The 25,539-nt window shown below is 37.4% G+C and overlaps 1 protein-coding gene across 1 annotated transcript in view; it reads left to right on the top strand.

Annotated features, from left to right (window-relative positions):
• Positions 1 to 25,539, top strand: part of LOC109483923 (guanine nucleotide-binding protein subunit alpha-13-like) — a 43,591-nt gene that overhangs the window by 3,751 nt on the left and 14,301 nt on the right. The window contains exon 2 of the mRNA XM_019787064.1: positions 19,815 to 19,865. Coding sequence (XP_019642623.1) covers positions 19,815 to 19,865 — 51 coding nt within the window. The remainder of the gene's footprint in view (positions 1 to 19,814; positions 19,866 to 25,539) is intronic.

The following is a 25,539-nucleotide window of genomic DNA, read 5'->3' as shown; positions in this document are numbered from 1 at the left end:
TGCAAGATAACACTCATACACGTACATGTAGTTCCAATGTTAATGTTGGAAAACTGATTGTACAACGTTTCATTACTCAGGTGTCAGATCATGGAGTTAGAAAAGGTTGAACGGCTCAAAAATATTATGTCCTTTGCAACTTGGTCCACACAAAAAAGCTAGGATCGGTATATTTTCTAGGGTCGGTTGGGAAAAGGAAACATAACATTTTTTTCCTACGTCTCAGTATTATTCAGAGACATTCCAACAATCGAGCCATTTCAGGAAACGAGTTATGTTTACAAGTGAAACACTTCCTAGCTGAGTTGGCTACATGCAGCTTAGCTAGCTACATCCTGGATAGAAAAGACGACCCTAGCTGTCACGGATATCCTGAAAGATGTCCCCTATTCCCTGTTATGAAGATAATATCTACCAGAACCCCAAAATAGAAAGGTTTATGACTCTTTAAGATATTTGTAATAAATACAGAGATTTTTTTAAAGATATATAGATAGCCGTAAACCATTAAATTAGTGCACCCAAAATTGGAGCTGTGCACCCAATTATTTTCTGTGGGTGCACCAGTGTACCCAAATATTTTCGTACGTTTAACGTATGTTAAGTTGTCAAATGTATTGTAGTACACAGCACATTCTTCTATTGTCAGAAAAATAATATAATTATTATACATGTAGTACCTTTCTTTAGAAATGAAACATAATTTAGTTTTTGCTGACATTCTACTTACATGGTGCACCTAAAATAATTTTTGTGCACCCAATTTTTTTAGGTTGGGTGCACCTATTCCCAAAAATGAATTTCGAGCCCTGAACATGGTACATGACCAAGGCATAGTAAAAAAGGACAGATACATGTACAGTTTACTACTTTTATGTGGTGGTGGAGCATTTTTAATGAACCGGAAATACCGGTGTTTCATTTTGTGCATGTACCTTAAGTCTAGTCAAAGGTCAAAGTAGGTCGTCACGGACGTCACCTAATGATGCAAATTGAAATGTAATGTTTTTCAATAGCTGCTAGTGTAATGTGGTTGAACATGTTTTCTTCCAACCAAACTGTGTCAGCCATACTCTTCCTGATAATTCCCCATGTAGTCAGGACCTTTACACTTTACAGTCACATGTGGTAGTGGTGGAATTTCCAAGATGAATTATTAATCTGCCTATATAGAATTTATGAAGTACTGTAGTAGTAAAGCATTGATAAAAATAGCAATGAACAGATTTATACTAAATTATAGTTTTGACACAAAAGCTGCAAAAGTGGCATCATCAGAAGTTATTTACCTGTGTATATGTAAAGAGTAAAATAACAAATTTACTGTGTAAAACTGTAATTTTTCCTTAGTCACTTTAGTGGTTTTTCAAATGGCAAAGGCCACACGATAAAGATCATATACTTAAGAATTAAATTACTGAATCAGATACTGATTTATGTCTGATACTGATTTATATAAGTGACAATAACTTGAAATTCTAGTTGAGGCCACACCAATTTAATTTGTTGGTTCTCGGATTTTTTCAGGAAAAATATGAAGCGACAGGGCGAAAAAAAATAAAAATAAAAACAGATCTAGGCATCCTATTATAGCCCCAAATGCTACGATAGGAGGTATGAAGTCAACACAAAAGGCTGGTTCAAAATTTAAACAATGAATTTTGAACTTCTAATGATACCACTGCATTGAAAGATGGAATAACTGTAACGACTAGGAAGAAAAGGACTGTTTTCAACTGTTCAGGGCAAAATATGAGCATTTTGCAGTTGATTCTGAATTTTTTTTTTTTTGCAAATCAGGAAAAAATGAAGAGGCGAATCCGAGAACCAACAAATTAAATTGGTGTGGCCTGACTTCAACAATTTCTTGTGTCACACTCAGTTGGAATAGCTTACTGTATATAACACAAGAAACATTTAAATTTTGCGCTTAAAATACATATAATAGTACTCTAGATTATGGGAAAGCTTGCGATACTATGCTACACCATTCTTCTCTTGAACAGTGTACTAGAATACCATTAGTTACTTATACCATGGTATACCGCAGGGATTCCAAAATTACATGTTTCGAACAGGAGATTTTGAAAAGGCTTTGTAGGTTTTGGTTGCATGCAAGTTGTCAGTATCATACGTAGTTTCACATGTATCCTTCGTTCTTCGGCTGAGTCAGCAAAATTCCCCGAATTTGTTCTTGTACTCAATTTACCCGTCATAAGCTTACTGACTGAACACTGTCCGTCTAGCAATGTTTTCCTAGGCTTTTAAAAGCTTTAGCGTTCAGCCCTTATTTTGAGTGAACATTCACCCTGCCTGAACTTTGCCAAATTCCCAATCCTGTACAGAAATAAACATTCTGCCACAGGGTTTTACTTACTTCCAAATTACACCTAACAGTGGCTTTCTGTGAGGAATATATCCTTGTCCGTGCAATTATGTACATAATAGATGACGATAAACAAGAGAATTTGTTCTGGATTGCAGAGGTTTTTATCCGTACTGTTTCTGGCTTGTTGGGCACAATAGCATGGCTGATTTGTGATGGCAGTGTTGACCCCTGACCTGGTAACATTCCAGGCTGTCCCCAGAAACTACCCACTGCACAGCACGTCGGCAGAACGTACTGCGCCTGCGCAAAACCTTGTTTTTACGCGGTTTTCGTTGGATGTTTGGTCACCGTTGCATGAGAATTTTGCCTGTTGCGGACGATATCTTTTCCGACACAACATTTGGAAACTACAGACAGGATGTTAACCTTATATACGATAATATGACCTTATATGAGACATTCTGCCGAAATGCACTATGCAAAATGTATTACGAATTTTTCGCAGGTGCAGTACGTTCTGCCAACGTGCCCCACTGCACCTATTGCAGGGCTCAAAAGGGTGCACCCAAAATTTGAGCTGTGCACCCAATTATTTTCTGTGTTGGAACTGTGCACTCGAAATTGGAGCTTTGCTGTTCACCCAATGTTTTCCTGTGGGTGCACCAGTGCACCTACAATACATCATGTAAGTGATTTTCATAGGTTTACATAAGAGAAGATATCAAATGTATACTACTACATTTGTACTACTATTGAGTCTTCCCATCTAGTATACTAAGTGTCAGAAAAAATTCAGATGTAAACTCGGTTACTCCAAAGAGGAGCAGTAAGGCTTATAATTACACGTTTTATTAACATTCTACTATATTACATGTCATTATATGGTGAACTCTTATTTTCTAAAATGAATTTCAAGCCCTGTATGGTGTTTTGTTTCTGTACAAGTCTGGACAGTAGGCAGGGTTCTCACCAGGATTTTTTCACAGCGTAGGGGTCAGGTATAGAAGGGCAACTTTCTGCGGCGCGAGTCACGCACCGAGTCCCCAAAACATGGGCCTGATATTCTCTCCCAAAAATTCTGTAACTCATATTAACCACTTATGACACTATTTATTGTTTATTGGGGGACAGATTTTGTTTTCCCTCTGTTATAGCTTCATTCTTAAGTTATATTTTCATTTTTTTAAAGATTAGTGAAGCTTCTGCCCCCCAAAACCACCCCTATGCTGGTTGAAACACAGTGTAGGGGGCTAGATCAAACAGCCTGGTGAGAACTATGGTAGGGATGCAGCATAACAAGGATGGACACACGTAATCAATCTGATGTAATCTGTCTGATTGTCAGTTGACCCAGTAACTGTGAAAGCGTAGACTAATCTGTAATACTAATAATGGTCTTGATAGACGGTTGACCCAGTAAATATAGGAAACACAATATCATCATAAGGAATTCTTTGGGACCAATGTGTTCAAAAAGATAGTTCCTATATGCTATAAGTTATTTTTTGTTTGCTGATTTTCTATACAAATTGTAAATATAATTAATTGTCTGTAAAAACTATAATTTTTAAAAATCATTTCCTAGTAGTGTTAAGTTATAATCTATTTCAATCCCCTGAAATCGTAGAACATGGTTCATTCCATAGGTTCCACCCAAAATTCAATCGTAATAATATTAGAGTATCAGTTCTTGGAATTTGTGTCTCGTCTTACGTGATAATAAAGAAGAATATTCTTATTATCTTTGGAGATGTGAGTAACAGAAATAGACAGACCATGCCTAAGGCCACACCAATTTAATTTTTTGGTTCTCGGATTCGTCTCTTCATTTTTTTCTGATTTGCAAAAAAAAAAAAAAAAAAAAAAATTCTAGCTCTGAATCAATATCCTCATATTTTGTCTCCAACAGTTTTTCCATCTATCAACGCATTGCGTTGATTAAAAGATCAAAATTCATCGTTTAAATGTCAACCCAGCCTTTTGTGTTGACTTCATGGCTCCTATCGTAGCATTTGGGGTTATAATAGGATGCCTAGACTTGTTTTTATTTTTTTATTTTTTTCACCCTGTCGATTCATATTTTTTCTGAAAAAATCCGAGAAACAACAAATTGAATTGGTGTGGCCTAACAATGTAATTATTGATATTGAATGCTTGGTAAGTGTCCCTTGAATGTTGCTATTTGTTGTTTGTCGTTTTTCCCCACGTATCGCAACAAACAAAACAGGTTTTTCGTCCTATGGGATAGTTTACAAATTACAGTTGTGCAACTACTAGTCAACATGTACTACGTAGCCATCATTTCATAATTACAATACTCAACACTACTGTGTTCAAGGTTTCTTTTTTTAAGTCCCTCTTGCTATAATGCAGTTCACTCACATATATATATATGTTTGGAAAAGAAGTCTGTAGACAAAAATGTTACAGTATTACATAAATGGTAAAATCAAAGAAAAAAAAATACAGATTTTGTAGGAATATTATAAGAATATAAGAAATTATAGAATATTATAAGAAATTACTGAAATGACCTTTCATGGACTATGTTTAGATCATTACAATGATAATTACTGAGCCAGCACATTATTTCTAGTTCATTTGATAACCCCATCGGTGCTGAGGACGTTTGAAAACAGATAGCGTTGAACCAAGCAATCCTCTTGAAGAGGGTGAATTTACCACTAGCTGTAGACTGAATTACACTGTACTAATGGATGTGTAGAAAGTAACACTAGCTAAGGCCACACCAATTTGATTTGTTGGTTCTTGGATTTGCCTCTCCTTTTTTTCTGATTTAGACAAAAAAAAAAGAAAAATTCTGGTTCAGAATCAACTAAAAATGCTCATATTTTGCCTACTCTCCAAGCAGAGGTTTGGGTTTTGGGGGTATTTTTTGGCGTGTTTTGGGGCTTTTTTATAGGGGGTTTCTCTTTTGCACTGAATTTTTTTCCCACCAAGCCCAACAGTGCAAAAGAGCCGATAAAAAAGCCTAAAAACACACCAAAAATGACCCCAAACCCAAACCTCTGCTTGGAGAGTATATTTTGCCCTCAACAGTTGAGAAAAGTCCTTTTCTTTCCACTTCCTACAGTTTTTCCATCTATCAATGCAGTGGTTTGATTAAAGTTAAAAATTCATTCTTTAGATATTAACCCAGCCTTTTGTGCTGACTTCATTTTTATTTTTATTTTTGCCCTGTCACTTAATATTTTTTTACAAAAAAATCAGAGAACCAACAAATTAAATTGGTGTTGCCTAAATACTAAACGAATTTTGTTTCACTTTCAAGGTGAGCCATTGTGTTAATGTACTAGGAAGTGAAATTGTATACCTGTACATGTAGCCATGTATTCAAAGGCAAGTTTTAAAAGGAGAAGTTGTGGAAAGGAAGTGGTAATTATTACCTCCGGGGGAGGAGACATCCTTCCGCGGAAGGGTTTTGTGAGAGATTTAGATTTTCATGTTCGCAGCTATTTCTCGCGTTTGGGTAGACGGATTCTTTTGAGACTCGGTATATGTTTTGCTATTGGACTGCAAATAATGCACGTTCTTTTGTTTTTATTGTATATGTGTTTTCGGGCGTGAAAATGGTACCTTTTGGTGGCCACAGAACACCCCTTTGAGCGTGAAAGTGGTCGCAACCGTTGACCTTTGGCGTGTATTAGGTATTGTCGGTCTCGTCCACGAAGGTGACCCCTCGCATAGAGGGGTGTCCGGTCTCGATAAATTCTTTGGTTAAAACCCTAATCCTGCGGCGCGCAACAATTGTTGTTGTAAACAACATATAAAAATATACAATAAAAAGCCCGGAGGTATAAAATCTCAGATTTTACTTGTTATTATTAGGACCTATAGACTATTCAAGTTGGCCTACAATGAAGAACAGTACCTTAAAATATCGACAACACACGGCACAAAAACGCTGTCACAAAACTACGGATCAGCTGCCATAAACTACACATTGAGACCGGTCGACATAACCGCACTCCCCTGGAACAACGTATTTGTCGATACTGTAATCTAGATAGAATAGAAGATGAACTTCATTTTGTAGTAGAATGTAGTTTGTATAACAGTGCGAGAATTGAACTTTATAGACGAATAACATCGATGTTTCCCCACTTTACACACCTAAGTAATACAGACAAATTCACATTTTTAATGAACTTAGACAAACCCTCGATCCTTAAACTTGTATGTTCTTATCTTTTCAACATCACAGAGAAGCGAAGAGAAGTCGAAATTATGTAACAGACTGTTAGTAAGTGCTAGTACTAGATTGATCTTGTTGTGTATATATTTGTGTATTCAAGTTAACCTTTGTACCTAACCCAGTGGGTATGTTTGTACAATAAAGGTCTTCATTCATTCTAGTGATGCATACCGGTTCACTGGACTTGGATCCGGACTTGTAAGAATGTTTAGGTTCAAGTCCAAAAAAACCTAAAGTCAAGAACCGAGTCCGGACTTATTACCATAAAAGACCATTTCACATACCCCTTTTCTTTTCAAACCACCTAAAACCTTCCGTAGATTGCAAAATCTTTGCTGCAAAATGAAGAAAACATTGCCATCGGGCATCGTCAAGTACCGGCCTCCATGTTACGTGGCCAAAGTTTCACCCAGATAACATTGCAAGGTTGCCAACATGCAATTTTGTATATGCCATGGGTTTAGGTCCGGACTTACAAGTCCGGAACTGAACCTAAACCTCTGGACTTGAATCCGGACCTGAACCTAAAATTGGGTTTAGGTATGCATCACTAATTCATTCATTATCAAATTTGTACTTCAAATGCTCAGAGTCCAAGAACAAATGGCAATGGATTATGCTGTTACAGGTACAAATGTAGAGGATTTTGGATAGCCACGTTTTAACAAGACGTCATCCAATGAAATTTCAGAGCAGGAAAAATGGAAATATTCTGAATAAGGCAATCTTTATGATATTGACACATACTACTTCACATTAGCACATTTCGATCAGTATTTCATACTTTGAGTACTTAAACTGCAGAAACAAGCCCCAAGATGATTCCTTTATTTTCTGGGTGGTACCCTAAAAGTCAGCCAAGGGCCTTCCAGTAACCATTTTGTCAGAATTTTTTGGGTCAATATGCATGTTACAATGATGTACATTGGGATAGTGTATGTGGTTTCAACTCAGTATGTACTAATGTAGATATATTAAGTGACTAGAATATTGACTTTGCAGGGCTCGAAATACTGGGTACATGTGCACCTTAGTGCATCCTAATTTGGAGCTGTGCACCCAATTTTTTCCTGTAGGTGCACCAGTGCCCCTAAATATTTTCATATGTTTACGTATAGTATATAACGTATTCTTAACATTTCAGTGCCAGAAAAGTATTAACTTGTACTACTTACTTTTCTTAAGAAATAATTAGTTTTTGCCGACATTCTGACATTTTATTTTATATGGTGCACCCCAGAAATTCTTTGTGCACCACCTATTCCCAAAAATGAATTTCAAGCCCTGACATTGTACTAAATTATAGAGGAACGGATTACTTTGGTGGGCCATTGTGTGATCTAGTAGTTTATTCAGGTAGTAAGCTATTGTGTGGCCTGGTGGTTTACACATGTACACAGATCATGTTAGAACCCATGCTGGTATGTTAGAGTTTGACCCAAATTTGCAGAAAACCAGATGTTACCTGTCCTTGTGTGGTATACACAAAGTCCTCAGGTCCGCTTATTGTCTAGCCACAAACAGCTGACATCATATTGATAATGATGCCATTGGTTATGCTTTTACCAGCATACAGTGTTCTAGCCAGGCCTTTTTAGCATAGGGGCCCCCTATACTATGATTTTGACCCCCTATGCTATAATTTTGACCCCTATGCTAAGTTTCAACCATCATAGGGGTGTTTTGGGAGGGAGAACCTTCATAAATCTTACAAAAATTGAAAATGTAACTTTATAATGAAGCTTTAGCAAAGGGAAAACCTTAACTTCAGAAAATCTGTTCCACATTAACAAGAAATAGTGTCTCAGGGGGTTATGAGTTTCAAAATTTGTCGGCTCAATGTGTGATTTGCGCCACGAAAGTTGCTCTTCTGTACCTGACCCCTTTGCTATGAAAAACTCCTTGGTTGGTGTGTTGTTGGTTAGCTTATTCTTTTCAAGAATATTTGTTTGAAATGGCACAAAGTTGTCAGCTTCAATTTTTTAGGTGCACCCAATTTTTTAGGTTGGGTGCACTAGTGCACCTATTCCCAAAAATGAATTTCTAGCCCTGCTAGATAGCATTTTTTACAATATTCTTAATATTCTGTTTCTCTTTCATCTATAAACACATTTCCTGGGGCGAGTCCAATCCAGCCATTTTGTACTGTTTTCAAATTAATAATTCTGTTATTCTATGTAGCCAGAAGCAATAATATACAATAACGTGTATATCTTTCCCCCAATTTAGCTGTGTAAATTTTGCCTAGGGACGTTGATGATTTGACTAGTTACATGCTAGACTGCAATTTGCATTCTGGTGGTGTGGGACAAGTTTGTGTGCAACAGTCTGTCTGCACGATAAGTGTTTTATATTCTGTAGACTATTTCGGGAAGTGCTGGGGTTTTGGGGGTCATCCGTTTGATGAGCCAGGGGGAGGAGGATGTACATGTTTGTATTGATGGGGTTTGGGGGTCTTCCGTTTCATTAGCCAAGAGGAGGAAGAGACGTACATGTTTGTATTGATGGGTTTGTTGGGATATTTATGTTTTCATAATTTGGAGCACACCAAGTAAATTCTATGAATGACATCCTCTGTAGACTCCAAATCTAATGCGATAGGGCAAAAAAACCCCAAGGTACCTACCTTTTCTAATTTTGACATAATAAACCTTGGTAATGATAAAGAAATGATACGGTATTACCTATATTGTGCTAGGTTTACTGCCAACTATTATCCCTTTCTCACTGAAACAACTTTGAAAAAGTTTTCAATCATTATACAAAAAGTTAAACATTTTCAATGTGAGGAAAATCCAAAATGTTACTACAACTAGGTATTCCAACGCTACCAGGAAAATCGTCTACCGCATGGTGCCGGTACAATTTTCTAGCATCTTCCCACACTCGCGGTGCAAAAATCATTCGCTCCTAGTAGCAAAGTTACCCATAGAAATAAAGGATATAACTTCCCCTTTCCTGTGGTGTATTTATTTAGGTTGTAAAATGTTGCAAACGCCAGAAATTTGCCGATGAAAACGGCGCGTCTTGAGCCGAGCGCCCGGGTCGCTGGAACGCGGCCATTTTGTTCCTCTCGCTATTGCGAAATCACCCTGACTTTAGTGCGCTTGCGCCTCGCCGTCATAGACCGCATCAGAATGAAAGTAGCACCATTCGAAAGCGCAGATTCCGAGCTTTAAAATGGTGCCAGGGACATCGGGAAAATTTTATTTTCGGGGGGCTAAACGTCCATTTTTAACGATTTGTCGATCTTTAAACATCAATTTGACCACCTAAATTTCATTTTCCCATTTTGTCACCAGTGTCAAAATGACGGCAAAAAACAGGGCTTTCCGCTGATGTAATCGGTAGTTTTGTCGAATGCACGCCGGCGAAGCGCAACGCTAGATTTACTGATGAAGTCATGGTAAACAGAGCGCTGCCGCGGGAAATACGGCCCGCTCGGGCGCCGGGCGTTCTTCAGGAACAGCAAATACGTGAATGGAGCGGCACAAATACGCCCTATTTGACGCTATGGAGCAAGAATTTCCAGGTAAAATATGTTTTTGTGTATTTTGAGAGTTTGTAAACACTGGATGGGGGGAGGGGGGCGAGGTCTAAGGAAATTATGTGTGCTTTTATTACAAATAATACCAATTTATTTTCTCAAGCCCATACCAGCAAAATTATGTAGTTTCAATGCAATATGTGTACTTGTAGTACTTATCACTGATTATGTTATAGTTTAAGAGTTGTTTATTTCTGTGGTACTTGACATGTAAATTGTTGTTTGCCTTGTTCCAAGTTGAAAATACCACTGTGTATTTTTTTCACTTGTTGAACTTGAGGCACCGTGGGCCCCCGGTTAGGGGTCAGCCGGGGAACCTATGCCCAATTTTTTCAAAATTTTGATGGCATTTTAAGCTCATTCTTATTGTTACAATAAAAGTAAATGGCATTTTGGAGATATATTTTCACTCATATTTGTTTAGCCATGTAGTAGTAATTTATCAAGCCAGCAAACCAATATTTTGCCCAAGTTCCCTGGACTTGGATATCTACCTACCTACTTACCTTGTCCATCAAAGGACCAGGTCGTCGGGGTGACAGGGTAGTTTCCTTTGTGCTGCAGCAGTCAGTAGCTCCGGGATTGTCATCCAAATCATTCTCTTCAATGAGCTGACTTCAGTTCAAACTTGAGGTTACAGTATATATACACATTGTACTTACCTGCTGTATTCTTTTTTTTATCGTATCAGGAACCCATTTCTTACAAACCTGGGAAGTGTGGTAATGTTGCCATGTGGTACACACCGACAACCATGGCCACCAACTCTGGTACCCAGGAGAGGTTGTAGAGGATGGGGTGGAGACAGTGACTATCAACTTTTTCCACAAACTTGCAGTTAACTTGAACCTTCTATTTCTATTAGAAATAAATCTTTAGAACTACCCAGTATATACAGTGTAAAGAATGTAATGATTTCAGTACACCAAATAGATGTTAGTGCATGTCATACATTGTACGCTAGATTAATAATGTTTTTATTGACATTGTAAATGCAACTTGATAATATTGTATATAGCTACACTTATGATACATTTATTCAATCAAAACAAACATCTGCCATGTTTCTGCCATGTATTGTGCAAGTGTTTGAAAATGTTGAAAGTGTTGAGTTGTACTTTTGATGCAACATGTAACATCATGGCTCATCAAGCAAGTGATATATGTACCGGTATGTGACAGATTCATGCAATCTTACCGTTGACCTTGACCAAGTTGACCTTGTAATTAGGGCAATTAACATTCAATTTGATGACATTCTGTGGATGTAACATATTGTATCTATTACTTATAGAAGATAACATAATGCTGTACACTGTGGAAGTCTATGAAGTATGTTGCTTAGTGGACTAGTCTAGTACTAGTATTTACAACGCTATATCATGCATATATATATGACTTCGCGGTTACCCAAAATATTGACTTTTTGACCTAAATTTAATCCTTTATGGAAGAAGTACAGGTAAAATAACTGTTTTTATGTAAAAGAAGACTAATGGGTGTTGCTGTGTCTGAAATATTGAAAGACAGGTCTGTTCCTATCAAAGAATACAGGTGTGTGAACTTTGGAGGATTTTTCCCCCTCTAGGGGTCAAAGGTCACGCTGCCACCTGACAGATTTGTCGGGAAAAGCATATTTTGACCCGGCATATATACATAATAAAATGTCGTGGAAGTCTGGAACTCTGTGATGTGACTCAATGTAGTACATATTATCAATAAATAAGATAAAATAAGATTTTCACCATTTACTTACCTTTTAATCACCCTTCAAAAATGGTAATTTGTTCATTTTCTCAGATGATTTCACAATCTGGAGGTTAACGAGGTCATATTTTGGCAACTTCGTGGAGCCATATCTCAGGAACCGCTCAAGATATTGACCTCATTTAAAAAGCATTTTACTCACCTTGATAAGCTCTTCCAGAAACTGTAAGAATCATCTCTGTATTATGTATTTGAAATTTTGGTTGGAATACCTACTACAACTGTTTTAGAGTGACATCTGAATTGATAGAGAACCCAGGGAACAAGTCACTACGACGGTTGAAAGAATGTTAACGTTATTAGTTTGTGGAACAAGTTGTTCTTCAATTTGTCAGGCAGGATTGTGGCACTAATTTGTTCACATAATCCAGGTGTTGTTCTACTGTGTCAGTACAGGGGTCAGCTCAGGTCAACATGCAAATTAGGATCAGTTTTCACCGGGGTTCAAAGGTCGTTGTAGTCTTGCAACAGGTTGGGTACAGGAGCACGTTGGCAGAACGTACTGCACCTGCGAAACGCGTAATGTATTGTGCATAGCGCTTCGGCAGAACGTCTCATATAGGGTCATATTTGCGTATATAAGGTTAACATCCCGTCTGTAGTTTCCAAATATAGTGTTGGAAAAGAGATTGTCTGCAACAGGCAAAATTCTGATGCAACGTTGACCAAACACCCAACGAAAATTAGGGTTTCATGCAGGCGCAGTACATTCTGCTGACGTGTTGGGTACAGGTATAGAAAGTACCACAATTTGCCATATCACTATTAGTTATGTTGAATTCTACATGAAATTATAAATATTACAATTTGAAAGTTTTCTTGAGGTGAATCCTACAGAACCATTTTGTTGACTTTAGACAGTAAGAGAATCTTGTACCAGTGTTTCGTGTGAATTTTTTGGCTGATATCATTGGAATTTTTCCTGATTTTATCCAGTAACCAAAATCTAAATGTTTTGAGGTTTCATCAAGACCTACCCGCTTACCAAGTATCAGAACAATCCATGTAAGCCTTCTCAAGTTATCGTGTCTACAGACGGACACGCACACACACATACGCGAATGCCTCTGAAAACATAACCTTCTTTGGGAAGGTAAAAACAACTAGAAAGGCCAATATTTGCTTTGGAGCAAATACAGCGATGGGTTCACCACATTTTACGACATGGCAGGGAAAGAATGAGAAACACAAGGGAAAACAATGATTTACATTGATATAACTATAATATGAAGTAAAATACAACTAAAACAACAGTTGGATAGCTATTCCCTACTTTATTGGTTAGGATTTTTAATTGCATAATGCAAACTGTTGATTTTCAAAATAAAAAAAAACGTCCATGCCCCGCATTCCAATGCTGGAGCAGGAAAGCTTGAAATACCTACCAAAACACTTGAATACAGACATACTGTCAGTATGGAAATGCTCTGTGCAGGTGTTAATCAAGTTAAATCCCAACAGCCAATCAGCAAGAAATGTTCTGTGCAGGTGGAAATGCTCTGTGCAGGTGTTAATCAAGTTAAATCCCAACAGCCAATCAGCAAGAAGTATAGAGGAAAGCTGCATGCCTATTGGTTGATGCCCTGCATTCCATTGTGATGACTCATGCCCAAACGTGGTAAACAAGGCACACTAACACAGTAATACATTTGCTATAACACAGCCAAAAAACTCAAATAAAACCATTCTAAAAGCCTGTATCACAATAATTTAAAAAACGCCTAGGGGTATTTGCCCACTGTACCTCCATACCAAATTTCATGACCTTGGGCCCTAAAATGAAGAAGCTGAATCCATTTAAAAAATGGCAGGAGAAGGAGGAGGAGGAGGAGGAGAAACATCAGAAAAAGCAATATGGGTTCACCACCACTTCGTGGTGTGGTGAACCCATAAAAAGATAATCCCTACAGTACCTACCGACCCTAGTATGTTTCTCAGGACTGAATCAGAAAACACAACATTTTTTTTCCTAGGCCTAACTACATGTAGGGATTGACAATTGAATCTTGTGACAGCTGTGACGTTAATGGTCTTTAAAAAGCTGCCAGAAAACATTAGTAACAAAAGGTACAAATCAATACCTGTTCCAGGGCTCGAAATTAACATTGTCCCAGTGTCAAATGACACTAAATTTTCAGCTTGGTACAATTCAAATTACGTTTCGGGACAATTTTGGGACAATTGGAAAATTCTAAGACCATCCACGTCATTTGGGAACACGATCCATCCATCCTGCTGCAGACTGCTGGCAGCCTATAATACTCTGACAAACATTTAAATTTGATCAATCAGGGATTCCAAATATCAGGGACGGTGCCATGCCCATGATATTATCAAGTGTTTCCCTACATTTACTAATAAAGTGGACTTCAAGTTGTACAAATTCAGTTCTTGTTTTCTTATTTTTGTCATCAACTTATTTCCTGAAAAGCAGGCTGGGACAGTCCATCTTCAGTTCGGGACAATTGAAATCTATGTTCGGGACAATTCTGGGACAATAGTGAAAAAAGTTAATTTCGAGGCCTGCTGTACCCTGTACAATTGTGCTGTGAACTTTTGTTGCTTGAACCGCGGCGCCCCTTGAATCTGAGTGTTCCACCAAACATCACAATGAGTGAGCCGTCAGTTTAAATTTGAATGTGCTGGAAAGCACGTGTATGGAAGGGTGTGTGGGCGTGTACTTTCAAAAGTGAAAGAGGTCCTATAGAAGAAATAAATGCAGCGTATTCTTTCTGAATTATCGGATAAATATGACTCAAATGGTGTTAACAGATCTAGACTGGACCAGAAATAGCAAGAGTTTTTATGTACTTAACTAGTAACAATGGTGAAAAATGAAGAACAAGAAAAATACACCGCATGTCAATATTGAGGCTAACCATGACTAGCATTTTGAATTAAAAAAGTAAAGAGTAATTGTTGCCTGTTAAATTCCTCCATTCCTGACAAATTGCTCCAATGAAAAAGATGAAGATAAAGAATCCTTGAATTATCATGAAGAATCCTTGAATTATCATGGTACCAATATTACTGTAAATTTTGAAATATTATTTGTGGTCAATGTGGTTTTTACTGTGACCTCTAACCACAAAATCGTCACACGGCAAACCTTTGTTCTTGCATCCTGACTCATCTATTGTGTAAATTGTTATTTCAACCATAAACTCAAAGGTGCCATTAACTTTTAGGCTATTATTTTTGACTTGTTTTTACTAAATTTTAGGCATTTTTGTCAGTTTTTTTTCTCGTCCTGGCATCTTTTTTCACCACAAACCTTAACTGTCTAGCAAATGGATACTGCTTGGAGATTTTGTTTAACGTTTGACTTTTACCTTGCCACAAAATTTAAGGACCACGAATTGAAGTGAATTTATACTATAGTCTCCCACCACAAAGCTACTACATTATGCTTCCTCCCAGTGAAGTCAGACCATAAGGCCGCACAACACAGTATTTATGGGCGAACCCCGTAGTCAAAAGTAGTCCGGGCACAAAGTAGTGCTGCACTAGAGAAGGGTGCAGAGATTGTTTTGTGCATGGCATCGAGATAGAACCTGTGGTAAATGTTAGAGGAATACGTCAGTTTTGAGACGGTAAAAGTTGAATTATGGTGCGTGTTCAGTCGGCGTAGATTTGCGCTTGGATACTTGTCCCGCCTAGTACTGTGCCTCGGCTGCAGTTCCATGACCTCCGCAGTGGCGCTAATAAAAGAGGGCATGAGAAAAGAACTAGCCGGCAAATCTAAGCCCATTTTCACATATTTTGTACGCTATACCCTGAAATTAAACATATCAAAAATCTGAACCTTGCTTGTGCACCCTACTATGATTTTCAGTGAGTCGAAGTGAGTCACTTTGGGGTCCTTAACTATAGAAATCCCCATAGGGCTAATACTGTGTTGTGCCGCCATAACCTTTAAGCTAGTGGATGGTAAACAGGGTCCTTCCTGGAAAGTGGAAGCAAGGTGGATTTGTTCCAGGAAGTTTTAAAGTGCCCTGTGTGTATGGACCACAGGCTGGTACATAAAAATGTGGGAAGGGCAGACATTTTATTGATATATCACTGATATAACAGGGCTCGAAATTCATGTTTGGGAATAGGTGCACTGGTGCACTCAACCTAGAAAATTGGGTGCACAAAAATGTTTTTGGGCGCACCATATAAGATATTATAATAAGTAGAATGTCAGCAAAAACTAATTATGTTTCATTTCTAAAAAAAAGTGCTATAACAATAATTTTTATTTGTTTTTGACACTTAGATATTATATATTAACAATATGCTGTATACTACTATTACATGTACTACTATATATTTAAAATAGATCTTTACATACGTAAATCTATGTCACCTATTCCCAAAAATGAATTTCAAGCCCTGCATCCTGTGTCTCATACATGTACATGTCATATTTAGAAAGCCTATGCATCCATTTAACAGAACTTCAAGCTATGGTTTTATCATCTTTTATAAGTTTTATCATCCAAAATTTATGATTGACATTGCTATTAAACTACATTGTATATCTAGCATGAGTAGAGATGATCACTGAATGGAGAAAAAGTCAAATCAGGACACAGATTTTTATATTTGGGTGAACTGAAGAGATTGCAGTCAGTTTCATATGTTGGGTGATATAATAAAAAAATCAATGCATAAGTCATAGGGGAACGGGTTTTCTGCGCGTGAAGAATTTGCGCGTGAAAAACTTGCGCGTGAAAAATTTGCGCGTGAAAAATAAAAGTCTTAGAAATATGTTAGAAAATATGCAGTACCAAATTCTTAGGCAGGAAAATGTCCTCTGGTATAATTTTCCCTCTGTTAGCCAAAATTTTTGTTTGAAAATGTTGGTCCCTTGGGAATAAGCTAATTTGCATAATTTCCATAAAACCTGACCTTTTGAAAATCACTTGAATTTGTAAGAAATACATGGAAAAGTTACTAGTATGAGGTGTAGGATGGTAAAATGTAACAATCTGAAGCTTTTCTCCATTCTAGAAGTTTGATTTCATGCTTTCTTAAACAAATTCTTTCACACGCAAATTTCAACCTTTTTTGCGTGTGAAAACTTTACCTTTCAAAATAACCTGAAATCACAAAATAATGGACAAAACAAGGGTATGTAGTCTAGAATGCAAGCAAAATGATGTTAGATTTTTATTTTCTTGTCTTTTTTCCAACTTTTAAGCTTAAAACAGCAAAAAGTTTTCAAATCCCTTTGGAGTCAGCTAATTTGCATATCTTCACGCGCAGATTCTTCACGCGCAAGTTTTTCACACGCAAATTTTTCACGCGCACAAAACCCCATCTCAGTCATAGTTATACATTTATTATATCACCCAACATATGAAATTGACTGCACCCTCTTCAGTTCACCCAAATATAAAAATCTGTGTCCTGATTTGACTTTTCCTCCATTCAATGCACATCTGTACCCATGCTACATATACAATGTACCTTAATAGTAATGTCAATCATACATTTGGGATAATAAAGCCATTACATGTAGCTTGAAGGTGTAGAATGGATGACACAGGGCTTTCTAAACCTAATTGTTATAGCTTTTAGAACTCAGTGAAACAATCTATTTCTGGAAATATGTGCACAGATGACTTTGGAAATGTATAGACTAGAATTTTCCATTGAATAGCAAAGTTCTTTTTATCACAACCATTTCTTTTTCAAGCCGACATTTTGATGACCGTCTGTCATCTTCATCAGGGCAATTCTGACTGGTTTGCTGTGCACTGACACTAGATGTTACTTGGTGCATAGTGCACTAACGGTGTTACATAGTTCATAGTGCACTTAAGCTAGTTTTTTCTGATGAAGATGACAGACGGTCATTGAAACGTCGGCTTGAAAAATAAATGGTTGTGATAAAAAGAACTTTGATATTCAGTCGTTTACCAACCTGATGAAATTATTTATGTATAGAAATCTCCATCATTGAAATCTTACAACAATACAAGTTCATATACATAACATTGATACAAAGCATCACATATTTAGGGTAGGCATTGAATGATATATGACAAAATGTTAGGGAATATTTCGCAGGGCGAGAATTATTCTAAATATGATGCAGACGTTGAATTTTTTGGAGTTCTGTACAAAAATATAGCCATTGCTGCTCTGTTCTCCAATTGTTGTTATTTCTGGAATTGTGAAATTTAAAACAATTACACTCAGTGTGTATGTACAGGGCTTGAAATACTGGGTGCATTTGCACCTTTAAGTGCACCCAAATTTGGAGCTGTGCACCCAATTTTTTTTCTGCGAGTGCACCCAAATATTTTCATAGGTTTACGTATGTAAAGAATTATGGTAAATGTGTAGTTAGTAGTATACAGCATATTCTTACCATTCATTAAATGTCAGAAAAAAAGTCATTGTCATTGAACTATTCTTTAGAAATGAAACATTACCTTTTGCTGATATTCTTCAGATTTCTTATTTTATCTTATACGTAATATGGTGCATCCAAGAATTTTTTTTGCACCCAATTATTAAGGTTGGGTACACTAGTGCACCTATTCCTAAAAGTGAATTTCGAGGCTATACCTTAGCCTCTACCAGGCTTGAGGGCGCGGCTGGAAATAGTAGAAATTGACCAAATAGAGATATAACACACCGTGGGAGTTTAGCCATCCAGTTTACAGTTTGAGGGGCCGGCAAACTGTAAACTGGATGGCTAAACTCCCTCGGTGTGTTATCTCTCTATTTGGTCAATTTCTACTATTTCCAGCCGCGCCCTCAAGCCTGGTAGAGGCTAGCTATACCTGTGCAACATGGCTTTCAAATTTACACAACTCCTGTCCTTGGAAACAAGTGACCCATTTTATTGCTGTCAAATTACAGCACATCAGAACCTGGTGATTGCACACAAGGCTGTTGCTTGGAGGGCTACTTCCTTTGTTCAGTCCCGGGCCGCGGTTACTACATCTGACAACATTTGTAGCCGTTGCCAGGATATGAGTGCTTGAAAAACACTACCATTACACTGCTAATGCATGACATAACACGTGGGAAATAACTCTTGATAGCAGCTAATTACCTCCGTGAAAAATGGAGGTATTGTTTTTGGCGTGTCCGTCTGTGTGTGTGTCTCTGTGTGTGTGTGTTTCCGCACATTTGTTGTCAGCATAACTTCATAACGCCTTTATGGATTGTGATGATATTTGGTATGTTGGTAGGTCGTTGGAAGACAAAGGTCAAGGTCAAATATGGGCCTCCTTGTGACTGACCTTGGTACTGCAGCAGAACTTCCGGTTTTTGTATCTTTTGACCTGAACATGCTGAGGTCTTGACTTTTTGGTGACAGGTAGCTTTTCCTGTCAGGAATAAGTGCTGTCGGTTTTGTCCCCCCAGCAGCTTGTTAAGGAACTGCAGGGGAGTTTTTGGTTTGTTGTTTGTTGCAACTTCCCCCTTAAACTCTGAGTCACACAAGTGATGAATTTCCAGTTTCAGTGTAAAAGTGAATCATACAATTATTGTTTTTGATTAAAAAAAAGAGTGCAAGTTGATGATTAGTTTACCTACACAGGCCTCGAAATTACCTTTTCTTCCTATTGTCCCAGCACTGTCACAAAGTAAATTTCAATTGTCCCGAACTGAGGATGAACTGTCCCAACCTGTTTTGTGGAAAGTATTATATGATTTCAACTTGAAGTCAATTTTAGACAGTTATAGACAGGAAATTCAGGTGGACTTTCTGGACCCAAAAGCCAGGATGTGTGCCTGATAAACAATTAAAGTAAGAAGGGCTGACATTCTGATGCTGATTATTTTGCTATATAGTATTGTCCCAAAAATGTCCCAAAGTGTCTTTTTACTTTTAGTGGCCATTGGACATATCTAAGTCTTGTGGTTAAGATACACATGTGTGCATAGGCCCTATCTGTATTTTGGTGTACAACATGTATTTTAACAGTTTTTTGTGTTTTTTTCTACAGGGTGACTCAGTGAAATACTTCATGGAAAATGTGGACAGAATATCCAGTGTGGTGAGTTTTCTCTTTATGACAATATTTTGTTTGTTTTAAACATGTTTGTGTTTTGACATGTTTATGTTTGTTTTTATCTTTCAATCCCTTGTATCAGATAGTGAGGAGTAGAAAAAGGATTTTTTATCAGTTTTGTTTTTACCCTATTCTATTCTAGTCTACTCTTAATGTGCAGTCTTACACAAATAGGAATCAGGGAAATTTTTTTGTGCTTCTACAAATGCAGTGTTAGAAATACCCACCTGCAGTCTGCATTTTGTGGAGACATTTTCAATATTGCAGGAGAAAAATTAAGCAACCTGCAATTTTGCAGACTGAAGAAATCAGGCTAGGGGTTCAATGGTGTTTAAGAGCTTTTGTGTTTACTACTGACTCAATATACAAGTAATTTTGCATGTATTTTTCAACTTGCATGTAAGATGAATTTTGTACATGCCTTGGGTTTAGATCGGGACTTTTGTTTTAAGATTAGTGTGTATGTGCAGAAAGTATTTCTGAATTGCAGAACAAAATTTTTTACATTCTGCAATATTGCAGAGCACTGAACAGGGCTCAAAATACTGTGCACCTTAGTGCACCCACATTTGGAGCTGTGCACCTAATTTTTTTCTGTGGGTGCATTTTTGTAGGTTTACTTATATGTCAAGATGTTAAATTTAGAGTACTACTAGTATTCAGTATATTCTTAACATCCAAGTGTCAGAAAAAGAGTAAAATCATTCTTTTAAGTTTTAGTACTTTTCTTTATAATAGAAACAAAACAGAATTAGTTTTCGCTGACACTTTACTTATTTTATCTTATATGGTGCACCCACAGAAAATTTTGTGTACCCAATTTGTTTTTAGGTTGGGTGCACCTATTCCCAAAAATGAATTTCGAGCCCTGTAAAAAGTATTTCTACCACTGAAATACTACTACTACTGTTCCACATCTGCATGTACATGCTACATGACTGTGTACATGAGGTAAAACCCTGTACTGGCCCACTCAGGACAGAGTTTTACCAGGTTTGTCTCAAGAGACCTGCCCAAAATAACACACATCAGAGGAGTGCTGCCATTTCCATTACTACAGTACAGTCTACAGAGTAGTGCAGTACTAAAAAAGATAAGGTATTTACCTCCATGAAAAATGGAGGTATTGTTTTTGGCGCGTCTGTCCGTGTGTGTGTCTGTGTGTGTGTCTGTCTGTGTGTGTGTTTCCGCACATTTGTAGTCAGCATAACTTCAGAACGCCTTTATGGATTGTGATGATATTTGGTATGCTGGAAAGTCTAAGGAAGACGAAGGTCAAGGTCAAATATGGGCTTCCTGGTGGATGACCTCGGTACTGCAGCAGAACTTCCGGTTTTTGTGTATTTTATCCTGAACATGCTGAGGTCTTGAATTTTTGGTGACAGATAGATTTTCCTGTCAGGAATAAGTGGTGTGGGTTCTGGAACTGCAGGGGACCTTTGGGCAAAATCTTTGAAAGCCAATAAGTTCAGATACATTTTGTAGGAACAACGTATTTTCAGTAAATACTGGGTGAATGTGCACCTTAGTGCACCCAAATTTGATGCTGTGCACCCAATTTTTTTCTGTGGGTGTACCAGTGCACCCAAATATTTTCGTACGTTTACGTATGTATACTAGTAGTAGTATACAGCATATTCTAAACATCAAAGTGTCAGAAAAATAGAAAAATATCATTATTATACCAGTACATGTACATGTACTTTTCTTTAGAAATGAAACTAATTGATTAATTTTTGCTGCCATTCTACTTATTTGATCTCATATGGTGCACCCAAAACATTTTTTTGTGCACCCAATTTTTTTAGGTTGGGTGCACCAGTGCACCTATTCCCAAAAATGAGTTTCGAGCCCTGGACTTTCATGTCAACAAAATTGGAAATCCTTCCAGTATGGTTGACCATTTCACCACAAGATGTTACAGGAACTAGCTAGGTGTCAGACATAGGCAAATAAACCGAGTGTCAATCATGATTATGTGACCAGATGTTACCTTCCCCAAGGTCATATTGTATGTAACAGGTGCTTGCAATTGTACACAGTGTTCTAGCCAGGCCTCTTTAGCATAGGGGCCCCCCTATACTATGATTTTGACCCCCTATGCTATAGTTTTGACCCCCTATGCTATAGTTTTGAAATAGCCATGCCTTCAAGTACCAGAGTTATCAACCAAGGATTGAGGTGTTCAAGAATTCATTCTTTCCTAGAACTATCGCAGAGGGGAACTCACTGTCAGTGTCACCAAGTACAGTAGGGGCATTGTCATTAGATAGCTTTAAACAATGTCTAGAGTTAGAAGTTCAAGGGGTAAGTGTAAAAAGTCGATCGGTGTAATGTAGCCAGCTGCCGCCTCGCCGCGTGCCTGTGAAGCTTTTTTCTATCGGAAGAAAAAGAAGTGGGTGATTCCGAGAACCAATTACTTGAATTGGTATGGCCTAAGATGCAACTAGGCTATTTCCAGAATAGATTACCATAGCTGAGCTGACTGGTCATTTTGCAAATGCAGCTCATTAGTAACATGGCTGGTGGGACCTTGGGGATCCCCTGAAGACTGTTACATTTTACTGATTGATAGTTCCTGTCTACATGCAGTTAGCCATATGCCAAGATATGAAATAAAACCACTTAAAAATATACTGTAAATCACTTGTATTCGCAATACTTTTATATTTATGGCTGTCGCAGCCACTTTTGTACCACTGGCCTACTACCGCAAATTTATCATTAGGCCACACCAATTTAATTTCTTGGTTAACAGATTTTTCTAGAAAAATAATGGAGCGGGTGGGCGAAAAATAAAAAAGATAAAACAGGCCTTTTTAAGGCATCCTATTATGGCCCAAAATGGTACGATAGGAGTCATGAAGTCAACACACCAGGCTGGTTCAAAATTTAAACAATGAATTTTGAACTTTTAATGATACCAATGGTATTACCATTGCATTGAAAGATGGAATAACTGTAACAACTAGGATGAAAAGGACTGTTTTGAACGTTCAGGGCAAAATATGAGCATTTTGCCGTTGATTCTGAATTTTTATTTTAATTTACAAATCAGAAAAAAATGAAGGGGGCGAATCCATTAACCAAGAAATTAAATTGATGTGGCCTTACCGCCAACAAATAATTTTTTTTCTTCTGCACCTGCCACCACTGTGAATAGTTCCCTTGATTGAACATGTTCATTTTTCTCACACTGTGAACTTTTGCTACTGTAAAATATAAAGTGATTTACGCTAAATTACACTTTCTCTATTGTGCCCTGGAGCAATAATTTTGATTATTAATACATTAAAAAAACGATTCAGTTCACACATAAGGCCAAGAAAAAAAAAATGTTGTGTTTTCCGTTTTCTGACCGACCCTACAAAAATCTGCCAACCCTAGACCTTTTTTGTGCAGACCCCTGCAAGGGACATAAATTTTTCAAGCTGATCAACCTTTTCTAGCTCCTTGATTTGACACCTGAGTGATCAAAAATTATACAATCGGTTATCCAATATTGAAAATGAAAGTGACCCCTTGCAAATTCTACTTTGTTAAATTGTATTGTGTAAGTTGGACCACTAGAGTAGAGATCGCCAAAGTTTTGGATTACTTAGAGATCACCAGTCTAAAAAAAAAGAAAGAAAATAAAAGGTTATTAAATCCCTACCTACCGTGACAGTACCGTCCCTAATTTTTTCATGACTGAAACGGGAAACACACTATTTTTTCCTTAGGGCCTAACACTAAATGAGTAATGCAATTTTATAGCACACCTCCCTAATTACAAAAAAAATACTACCGGTACTTCTAATCAAATAAGCCAGCAGGGATCTTTTGTCCTTGATAATGAATCATGATTATTGCAATAAATTTTGAGGATATTAGAATTGTACTTCCAGTGTAAAGAAAGAAGGTGAGAATTAATTATGATGAATTATAGAACTTTGCTACTTGTGTGCATGTATTTTTAAGGCCACACCAATTTAATTTGTTGGTTCTCGGAATTGCCTCTCCATTTTTTTCTCATTTGAAAAAAAAAAAAAATTCTGGTTTGGAATGAACTGAAATATGCTATTTTGCCCCCAACAGTTGAGGAAAGTCCTCTTCTTTCTAGTTGTTACAGTTTTTCCATCTATCAATGCAGTGGTTTGATTAAAAGTTCAAAATTCATTGTTTAAAATTATATTAACCCAGCCTTTTGTGTTGACTTCATGGTTGCTATCGTAGCAATGTTTTTAAATGTACATTATACGGTGAATTTTAGTATTTGGTCTTAAAATGTTGTAAGAAGTAATTTCAATTTAACGTATTTTTTCGAAATGTAATAAGATACTAGGAAGTGTAACGTGCGTGCGACTTGTGTACAATTTGTTCCTCACAATTCAGCCGTGAGGCTGCGATGGGTTTTGGTTTTCAATAAACAATAATAAACAACAATAATGTAGCATTTGGGGCTATATTAGGATGCCTAAACCTGTTTTTTTTTTCTTCGCCCTGTCGCTTCATATTTTTTCTGAGAACCAACAAATTAAATTGGTGTGGCCTAATCTTGTGTATGCAGACAGCATGTAGCAGAATTTAGACACTTGATGACCAATTGCAAGGATGTCAAATTTATGTTATGTACATGTGTAATCAAAATCACATTTATGACAATAATTCATGTTATGGTGGTATATTTCAGGGTGCTTTCATAATGTATGATTGCTTTTTTGCAAGAGCTTTTCTGTGCAAGAATGTGTGTGTAGTTGTTACATGACTACGAGTACATACTGACTGTCCATAACATGTCTTTACTGGCATAATGCCGAAAGGTGTTTTTCTGCTAAATGGTTTGAATGCATAACGTGATGCTAATAGGTTAGAATAGGCCGTTCTGTTAACAGTTTACTGGCTTTGGCCCTGCACGTTGGCATGTACATGTACTGCACCTGCGTGAAACATGTAGTGTATTGTACATAGCACTTCGGCAGAATGTCTCATATAAGGTTGTATTCGCGCGTATAAGGTTAACATCCTGTCTGTAGTTTCCAAGTGTTATGTCGGAAAAGATATCGTCCGCAACAGGCAAAATTCTGACGCAACGTTGACCAAAAATCCAACGAAAAACATGAAAAAATAGGGTTTCGCAGGCGCAGTACGTTCTGCCGACGTGCTCTTTGGCCCAATTTATAATACAGTTTTCACAATGTCGGCAATATCTGCCAATGTCGGGACAGCTTTGCACATATCACAAGCTTTGCAGAAAGTATAGCAAAAGTCCGGTCCCCTTCGAAATTATCCTATACGATCTCTACGGTACCGCAGAAGGCTTTTATGTAGCTTTGTGGTTTTTCTACCCTTGAGGATTTTGCTCTTACTGTAGCGGGTTCTTAATATCTTAATGTACCATGCCAGTAAGATGGCTAAATCTCCACACTCATGTTCCATTAGTCTCCAACCTTAAACCAAGCTTCTTACATAAACTCTGTCTGACCTAGCTGAAGCACAAGGAAGGAATTTATTTAATATCTTGCAGGGCTAGAAATTCATTTTTGGGAATAGGTGTACTGGTGCACTCAACCTAAAAATTTGGGTACGTCGGTGAAGGTTAGACATCCAGGTAATACACCAAAAAGCTGCATTACTCAAGCAACTAGGTATGATTTTGGAAATGATCAGACGTTTCAGG

This window comes from Branchiostoma belcheri, unplaced genomic scaffold (genome assembly GCF_001625305.1).
Source record: "Branchiostoma belcheri isolate BF01 breed outbred unplaced genomic scaffold, Haploidv18h27 scaffold67, whole genome shotgun sequence".
NCBI classification, from domain to species: Eukaryota; Metazoa; Chordata; class Leptocardii; order Amphioxiformes; family Branchiostomatidae; genus Branchiostoma; species Branchiostoma belcheri.
Note: the sequence above shows the minus strand (reverse complement) of the source record. Positions and strands in the feature narration are given on the sequence as shown.